Here is a 9758-nt window from a genome sequence, read left to right on the forward strand (position 1 = left end):
ATTAACTGCTATACATCGGGCACATCTGCACATTGTCCTACGGGAACATAGTGATGCGTTACATCACTGTATGGCAGGGGTGGGCAATTATTTTGGGTGGAGGGCCGCTTACCCAGTTTCGGCAAGCTGTCAAGGGCCACACGGGTAGATCCGCCCCTTGACAGGCACCTTGACCCGGTCACCATCTTGGGACTGATGTTCCAATGTCTTGGGACCAATGTCTCAGGGCCAGCACCAGAGGGGCCCAGAGTGGGGTGTGGGTTGGCAGGGGTCTGTAGAGTCAGGCTGGGCTGCACCAGCAGGGAGAGGGGGAAGCTGGCCTGGCTCCATAGAGCCCCTGCTGCCCAGGACCCCTGTATTCCTGCTGCTGGCCCTGGGACATTGTGCAGACCCTGTGCTCCCATGCCTGCTCACTCCCAGCACCCCCTAGCTCCGTAGTACAGGCCGGGGGCAGTGCACAGCCCCAACCCCCTGCTCACCAACAGGGAAGAAGCTGGTGTGGAGTGCAGGGAAAAGCGGTCCCTCCCCCGCCCCGTGGCCCACGCTCCCTGCTGCAGCTGCTTGCAGCCTGCACAGGGCTCTGGGCTCACCTGTCAGGGCTGCACCACGGTAGCAGCAGCCGCAGTCCCCCCACTTGCTGCACTTCGCAGCATTTGCTGCTGCTGCCAGCCTGGAGCTCGCGCACTGGGCAGCCCAGAGACGGCAGTGGCAGCCTCACGCAAAGTTTGTGGGTAGGTGTGGGCGTGCTCCTGTCACATGCTCCGCCCCACCATGGAGCACAGCCCCTGTTGCCACTGGCGGAAGCAGCAGCAGCAGGCGATGGGCCCTCAGGGTGCTCTTTGCCTGTGGTAAGCAGAGGTTCTCCCCCGCCCTGTCGGCATGTGGCTTTGGTTGGATCCTGGGATCCGCACACGGCAGCATGGAGCTGGCCAGGCCTGGCCTGCTGGCACACGCCATCAAGCCAGGCCAGGCTGGCTCCATGACAGCAGGTAGGACTCCTAGCATGCCACTGGGCTGGTCCGGGCTGACTCCATGCCTTCGTGAGAGGCTTCCAGCACTCCATTGGGGAACTGTATGTGGAGACATGGACCCAGCCCAGCCTAATGGGGTGCAACTCCTGGAAAGAGAGCTAGAAGTCACATGTGGGGGCACAGAGCCCACCTGACTCAGTGGCACATAGACTGGGAGCTGTCAGTAGTCCCACCCCACCAGGCTGAGCTGGCTCCTTGCCGCCACTTGCAGCTCCCCACTGGAGTGCTGGGAGCCCCACATGAAAGCTTGGAGCTGGCCCAGCCCTATGGCGTGTGGCTCCTGCCTGCAGTGCCAGGAGCCCCACATGCTGGCACAAAGCTAACCTGGTCTTGGTTGAAGCTGTGTGCCAGCAGGCTGGGCCAGTTCTGTGCTGCTATGTGCAGCTCCCAGGATTTAGCCAGAGCCACATGCCACTGGGGCAGTCTGCTATGGGCCACAAGCACCCTGAGGGCCTGCTGCCTGCTACTGCTGCCACCACCGTCAGCAGGGACTGTGCGTCATGGGAGAGGCAAGGCATGTGGCAGGGGGCACAGCCCCCCCACAGACTCCCCCACACCCCTTCAAAATCCTCCCCCACATCCACACCCCACACACAATATACAAGAGTAAGACTTTATTTTGAGCTATTATCCAATCGCCTCTATACACACTATCCAAACACACATAAATCAGGACAAAATATTTTAAAAATAAAATTAAAATATGTTATAGATGTTTGATTTTTAGTATACAATTTTTCTCCAGTTCCAAGATAGCAAACCTTCTCCCAAAAGGACTGCTTCCAGGGACAAGAGGAGGGACTTGCAGTGGCAAAGTTAGGGTAAAACGTCTGGTTCCAAGAAGGTGATCACAGGTGGGGCACCTGTCAAGGGACAAGGCTACTCTTGCAGCCCTCAACAACTCACCAAAAGTCATTAAGTGGCCCTCCAGCTGAAATAATTGTTAGTCCTTGGCTTATATGGTCAAAGTGGTCAATGGTCTGCCTGTAAGGAAGTGAGAATATTATTCATAGAGAGCTGCTTTGACTATAATGGGGCACTTAAATGTGTAACTTACAAGACAGTGTTGGAACAAATGGGTAGGGCTGCTGTATGAGGCACCTGGGTGGAATGAGCAGAATTACAGTATCTGTTCACTACAAGTACTAATTAGCTGGAACAGAATTTTCTCCGTTCACGTTTTACTAAATGCTGGATATTTAAGCTAAAACTGTCTGTTTTTTTCTACAGAACTGTGTTTTTCTTTGTTTCTGTTCCAAATGCTGTTCTACCACTCCTCAAGAAATATGTTCTAAAATTCCCCCGGACAAAAACAAATGTAACAAATAAAAATTTAGCCAAGATGTTTAAATTCATTTATATTTATTTTTCTTGTACAAGATGAAATAAAAATCAGAACCAAACTCTGGGTACAAAAGTTTGATCCAACTGCTTTTGATGCATACTCTTTGTATGCAAAATATTCTAAATTAAAAACAAATGCTCACATATGTAGTCATATAACATAACAAAATGAAAAAGTAAATACAAAAGTTAAAGTACTAGCACATACATAGATGTAGTGTATTAGGAAACAAGTTTGTTCGAACACCCATTTTCCCCATATTTAAAATAGACATTTTAAACCCTTCTCACCTGCCTCCAAAACACAGTATTTGTTTTCATAAAGTCAACCCACCTGAAAACGTAAATTCTAATAGTGTTATCCAGTACAAATTGTGATTAACAACATCCCATTACTTCCATAATCACCAACATTTATGTATGCCACACTCAGTGATGGTCAACAGTAAAACTGTCCTACTAGCAAATATACTACAAGTGGACAGTGTAAATTCAGAAAAATAAATGTAATTTTATAACCTGAAATAATACAGTGAAATATTGTCAAAAATTAAATGTAATTTCAATAATATTCATATGATTTTCAAAACTTGCACTTCTTTTAAAAACCTATTTTAAAGTCAGAAAACTCCATGAAAGGAGGACTTCACGTATAAGATAGATTTTTTCCTGTTGCACTTCATCCGACACACCTCCCCATAACAAAACCAAAAAAAAAGAAACCAGTTTAAGGTGGAAAGAATTACTTTACCTTCACCAAGATTTGGTTTAGAACTAAAAAAAAAAAAAGTTTGACCTAACATCTTGGCAGCTGCTTCACAACAACAATAATGTTCTATGTAGCACCTTTCTATTTAATTCTGTTATTTTATCACAGTAATATGAAAAGTTACATAATGTCCACCTTTTTATAGTCTCTGGGCCTGATTCTTCCCTTATTCACCCCTGGCTTTATACCAGTCTAACTCCACTGACCTCACTGGAGTTATTTCTGATTTACTGTACAGCATTAATGAAAAGTTAATCAGGTTTCTGACCTTGGAATTAATCACTGTATGCTCGATCTGATGTGACTGCATAAGAACACTACGCTTGCTTTCATTTTAAAGTGGTAAACACCTGGGGTCAGAACCTCAGCTAATGTTCAGCGTAGCCCTAATGAAGTCCAAGAAGTAAACCAACTGGCATCAGCACAGTCTGACCGGATCTGCCTACAAGTTTCAGCCATTTTATGCTAAATGTCATTTATAAAAATCTGAAGATTTACTAGTAAATGAGCAGACTCCATTTTTTAAACATCATCTCCTGATCTATTTCCTCACAGGAGATGTGCTCAAGGCTGAATCCCTGTAGAGTGTAAATCAACCGGAGCCACTGGCATCCATCGACATACAGAAGCTAAGGAGCTGGCTTGAAGAGTTTCACTGTCACATTCAGATGCCATTAAACCACTGTGTAATCAAAAGACCCTTAGGACTATCTGCTTTTCATCTGAGTTGATAACCTGATTTTTTTTTTTTTTCAGAAAGAAAAAAAAAGATATTCATAATAATACAGTAACAATGCTCAGCCCTGCTCGGTCCCTTGCTGGTTCAGAAAGATCCTATTCAGTTATCAACAATTATTTCTGGCATAAGTGAATAAAAAGACAAAAGAAAGAAAAACAATGCCCATTCAGTGATAATGTTCCATGCAACAGATAACTCTGCTGCCTCATCTCATTTTACATGAAAAAATAGAATATAAAAAGAACTAGTCTTCTCTACAGAACTTCATAATTTTAAGCTTTGCCCCTTCCTGTTTAAAAAATTACTGCAGACAGTGCAACTTGCAGCCTCCGGTATGACATGCATCTAAGCAGCTCTTCTCTTTCAAGGCAGTGCCTTGCATTAAGTTCATGGGTATGGTATTTTTAACTGAATGCTAGTGGTTCTTTCTCCATGTGCATCCCTAACTGCAGCCATCCTTCCCTCTCAGGTACTACAGTACTACTGTTTTATGTTACATAATTGCTCACTTCACTACTCCATATCCCTACCACTCCATCTCTGACCTTTTCACCTGCCTTCCAGCCACAAAACCAAAAAAAATGTTAATGTCCAATATTCTGGTGCATTGATAGGATCTTAATGTGTAACAGACCTAACAAAACAGACATTTGCACTGAGTGCTACCTCTCTCACTTTCTCCACATAGAGTGGATCAAACTCAGAGAACTGTATTAATGCCTTTCATAAAAAGATGCATTTTGCAGTATAAAAAGCTTAAATTCATATATTATAAATAATATCAGTTTAAAATACTAAAGAACTTCAGGACTTCATTCATGCTTCAGGGGATCTGCATGCTGTGTGTCCTTGATGCTTTTTCAGTCCCAAACATCAGATAAAGAAGGCATGAGAGGATATACAATACATGAGTATAAAGGATATTAGACCTTGGTCCTGTACATTAACTGTAGCAAGGAACAAAGGTTAAAATTTTAGCAACTTTACCAGACACGCAAGCAAATTCCTGCTTATCACCAACTGATAAAGTGACCATCTTCTTGTCATTGATTCAGTTATCTGTACAGTGTCACCAGTATTGTCAGTTAAAAATGCTACTACTGAAAACATGATGAACAAAGCTTTTTTCATTTTCTTTTTTTACTGAAAATAGTAATATCAAATTGTGTCTCACTTTTCTGCCTTGATTTTTATAAACGTATTTTTGCACTTGTCAAAGATAACCACTGCCACAAAATTATAAAAAACATCCATCTGTTCATGTACTTAGTTAAAAAATTGTAGTGCTTAATAAAATAAACATCAAAATCTAAGATCCTTTTTTAGAAATTACATGTTTATAATCACATTCTTTAATGGTAATATTAGTACCAATCTGGTCTATTTTACAACAATATTGTAGTGTAAAACTGTTAATAAACAATTCAACTTGGAAGTATTAATTAATTATCTGGAAGCTATACAGTAATATACTGAAAAATAAACTGCAATAGAACTGTTTGTGCCTTTGCAAAATGTATAATAAGCATTCTTATGGCTGACATGGAATCAGAATTATTCTGTATTTCATACAGCACAATTTTGCTAATAATACATGATTTTTAAAGCTCAAGTTAAATAGATTTAAAAAAAGCATTTGGTACTATTGTCATAAATACAAAACTGCACTTATGGTCCAATTTGGTGCAGGTTTTGCTGGACCAAGCTGCCTGATGCAATCTCAGTCTCATGGTCAGCTTTTGCAGTTCATTAGAGTTTGTAATAATAACTATCCATGAGTTTAGTCATGGACCCACATGATTTCCCTCCCTTCTCCGCAGGGGAAACACTTCTACATGATATGTAAAGGAAAAAGGCTACAGATGTGTAGAAGTAGTTCTTAAAAAATAAAATAAAATATAATTTTATGCATGTATTTTATATTTAAGTTACTGTCAATCAAATCCATACAAAGATACAATTGACAATAAAGTGATACAGTGAAAGTCAGTAGGGCATGAAGTTGTACATCTGAGGATTTTCAGATGCTCTACCTCTATTTCAAGAGGGAAAGGAAACGTTGAATTGTGCTATGGGCTGAATCAGCACTGAACAACTACTGATTACAGCCAGGTAAGGAAGGGCTCACTCTTATTGAGTACTGACTCCACATCATTGAGGATAGGAATCAAGTCTTCAGACTCTAAAGTTCCAAGGTCAACATTTGTTCCTGGAAGACAGTCGAGGAAATCAGGGAAACGTGTCTGCTGTGGATTTATGTTCATGGGAGTCTGTGCTACTGTTTCTCCTGTGAAAAAATAAAGATCTGTTGAAACAGGCGCTTTCAAAACATTATTAAAGCAACATGGACAACAACAAGGATACCCCATCCTCCCTGCCCTCACCCCCAGCAAAATCTTGTAGGGATTACTCTTCTGTAACATTTACTTCAGAATCATTATTATTATTTTTACAGTGATAATCATGGGCCTCAGTCATGAAGTGGGGCCCTATTATGTGAGGCACTGTGGAAGCTCAGCACTGCAATTATGTTAGGTTAACTTTTATACAAGGTCATTACTGAGCATACTGGGAGAGCAAGAAACACTGGACTGGGCCCTGAGTAGGTAGCATACCAGTAGCTCTCAACCTTATTAGACTCAAGGCACCCTTCGGAAAATGCCAGCTCTTAGCTTTCACTTATTTTTTGGCTACAGAAAAATAATAAAGAAATTCTTCTGTTGCACAGAACTCAGAAAGACAAATTCTACTATTGCAGAAAACTCAAAAAGATGACAGCAGGTCAGAATGCATTTCACCCTATGGACTCCTACTCAAAATCTCTGGGTTTATCTTGTGAATCATGCAGGTGTTCGCACACCTAACTGCTAATGTTGCACAGCACGTGCGGCACTCTAAAAGGGTCTCACAGCACCCCAGGGTCTCACAATACCTGGGTTGAGAATCATGGTAGCATACTTTCCAGTCTCTGAAAGCATCTGTTCATTACATGATATGCAGGTAGAACCAGTCTCAATAAAGTCAATTGAAAAATGCACACCAACTTCAATGGGGCGAAATTTTACCCACTGATACTCTTCCAACAGAGACAACACTCTTCCTATGCCCCAGTGAAGTACTGGGAGCAAAGGCATTAAGCACCATGCAGGAGAGCACCATGGCCTCAGTCTATTTTTTTTTTATGTGCAAGGATAAGAAATTATTAGTCAGCCCCATAATTCCACAACATTATTGATTATAAAACATATTATTATTAGCTTAACAGATGTGTATTCCTTGTTCCTACCTGTATCCATCTCGTCTACATTGCTGAGGAAATCTTCAGGTGTGGTTGGTATGCTGTAGCATCCTAAGCCTAGGCCACTGTCTGTGCTCTGTTCCCTGGAATGGTAGGGCCCACTGAATGAATTGAAACATGAAGAAGCCTCAGTAAAGAAGTTCTTGTTACCGATAATCCGACAGTGGTGTTTGAAAAAAGTTGTGTAGTCATCCATATTCTTAATTTAAATACTTTGAGATAATGGACTTGAGTCCCCACTGCTGTACGTGCCATGTTACTGACATCTGTGTAAACCAGGTGGAAAGTGCCACCAAATCAGAATTGTACTGCTAAAAGGGAACAGCAAAAGAGAATCAAGTCGAACATGGATAACATTTTCACCCGTTTTGCACACTGCTAGGCATATGTTTTCAAAGCAGTACAAAGGATTTCGGCAGTCTTCTCCTGTGCTGATTTGTAATTACGGGAGCTAAAATGGGGACAATTTTGTTTCTGTAGTTGTGCCCATTTAAACAATATTTGTGATTGCAACCAGACAGCTATGTGTTTAAATGGGCGGATGCCTTAAAGAAATCTCAAACTACAGTACTTTGGAAGTCATTCTTTTTAAATTTAGGATGTACTTATGTGGATACTTAGGGTAGACAAAGAGATCATCCTTAACCAGCCTCAGCCACATGAGCATGTTCTTCCCTATATCATACTCCGCAGCCTGCACCAAAGCCATCTGCACTGTGCTTATTAGCATGGTAATAAGCTGAATCCCAGATTCCTTTGTGGAATCCTTCTAAAAATTGATCTAGAGATTGTCTCTACTTAGGGTATGGAGAGAGAGAGGAAGTGGAGTGCAGAAGGGCCAGAAATCAGAAATGAGGAATTGTGGAGCTACTGCTTGTATACCTCCTGTGCTCCAGGCCTGCAGCGCAAGGGTAAGCTCCAAATGCAAGAAAGGGGAGGGCTAGTGGGCAAGTGAGGGTGTAGTTGGGCTCACACTCAGAATCCAGCAGTTTCCAGAGCTGGTTCCAAAATTGCTGCCAGGGATCAGGGTTTTACAAGTATCAGCTTAAGTTTGCCCCTAACTCTCAGCATAGACACAGCTTTAGAACAAAGTAACCAAGGTGAAAATCTCATTGAAAATCTTTAAACTTTTTGTCCCCATAAAAAAGTTCCATAGCCTAAAAAAATCTAATTTACTTGCAGTACTGTCCCAGTGCACATTTACAGCAAACAGCTTTTAAAACGATTCTCCACCCCATGCTTTTCTTTTCTTGTTTTATAGGTTTTGTTCTGTTGTCTAAAGTAGGGGTGGCCAACCTGCAACACACGTGCCACAAGTGGCATGGACAGGCTCTGCGTGGCACTTGGCAAAGCAGAGAGGGGACAGGCAGCACAGTGGCAGATACATCAGGATGCAGAACACAGAGCAGAAGATGGGACAGGGGAAAAGTACTGGAGTGGCACTTGGTGGGGCATGGGGCTAATTTGTCACACACCTAAAAGATCGGTCCCCACTGGTCTAAAGCTTAAGAAGAAAGTTTTCATCACGTGTGGCTTGTACAGTCCATAACTATCACAAGATAAATATGTGAATGGTGAGAGTGTGGCAAACTCCTCCTTGACACAATTGGTCAGAATTTTCAGAGCTGCACCAGAATTTTCCCAGTCCCCATACAGCTCTGAAAATTTTACAGCTTGCTTAAAAACATATTCCAAAGAAATCATACCAGAGATAAAACACAAATCCAGTGCCTGACGAGAACATTTAACTTGCCTGTTCAGGAAAGGATCTGATCCATTATTTGTAATTGTTCGAATGTCTTGTGTCATAGTAGTGGTGCTCACTCCAGTCTGAACTGGGGTCATGTTCTCTGATTCCATGGGAAGTTGTCTGCATAGTGCGGCTTCCTAGATTAAAAAAAAAATTACATGCAAATTAATGGGGAAAAAAAGAAAGTAATAGTAACCCAAACACCTCAGAGAGACTTCCAATAAAGTTCTTCTCTCTCTAAAATATCCTCTCTCGTAAAGAGTAACCCATATAACATGCTATTATTTTTATTTAGGAATGTGATTCTTATCAGAAAGACCAATGACTCCTGATTTATGCTCTTGTAAAGATTACTGGTTACAGATGAAAGATCCTCCATAGCTACAAATGCTGGTTAAGTCTTCCTTCTCACTTAAATTGAGTTATCTAGGTTCAATTTAAATTTAACTCCTCTCAAATTAAAGCTATGAGCTACAGAGCTGCTGCTGGTTTAACGCTATAAGCCATGCACAGGCAGCCAGGTATCCTGGTGTAAAGAACAAGTTTTCTGTTAGCAGAGCTACACCAGCTCCCTGGAATGACAAGCACTACCAATGGAAGCTGCCTTCTGACAAAAGAGCTGCATCTACACTGGGGATTTTGTTGGCAGAACTACTTTGGCTACAGGATATTATCTTATAGTTTTATAGTTTCATACTTTCTAGGGTCGGACGGGACCTGAGAAGATCATCTAGTCCAACCCCCTGCTATGGCAGGAAAGAGTACTGGGGTCAAATGACCTCAGCAAGGTGTACATCTAGCCTCCTCTTAAAGACCCCCAGGGTAGG

General features: G+C 42.1%; 1 protein-coding gene across 1 annotated transcript in view; it reads right to left on the reverse strand.

The window, feature by feature from the left end:
* Positions 1–2376: 2376 nt before the first annotated feature.
* Positions 2377–9758, reverse strand: part of WWTR1 (WW domain containing transcription regulator 1) — a 120925-nt gene continuing 113543 nt past the window's right edge. The window contains exons 4-6 of the mRNA XM_019532575.1: positions 8935–9068; positions 7170–7282; positions 2377–6170 (exon numbers count right to left, since the gene is read on the reverse strand). Coding sequence (XP_019388120.1) covers positions 5986–6170; positions 7170–7282; positions 8935–9068 — 432 coding nt within the window. The 3' untranslated portion in view covers positions 2377–5985. The remainder of the gene's footprint in view (positions 6171–7169; positions 7283–8934; positions 9069–9758) is intronic.

The sequence above is a fragment of the Crocodylus porosus genome, unplaced genomic scaffold (genome assembly GCF_001723895.1).
Source record: "Crocodylus porosus isolate Cpor-Errol unplaced genomic scaffold, CroPor_comp1, whole genome shotgun sequence".
NCBI lineage: Eukaryota > Metazoa > Chordata > Crocodylia > Crocodylidae > Crocodylus > Crocodylus porosus.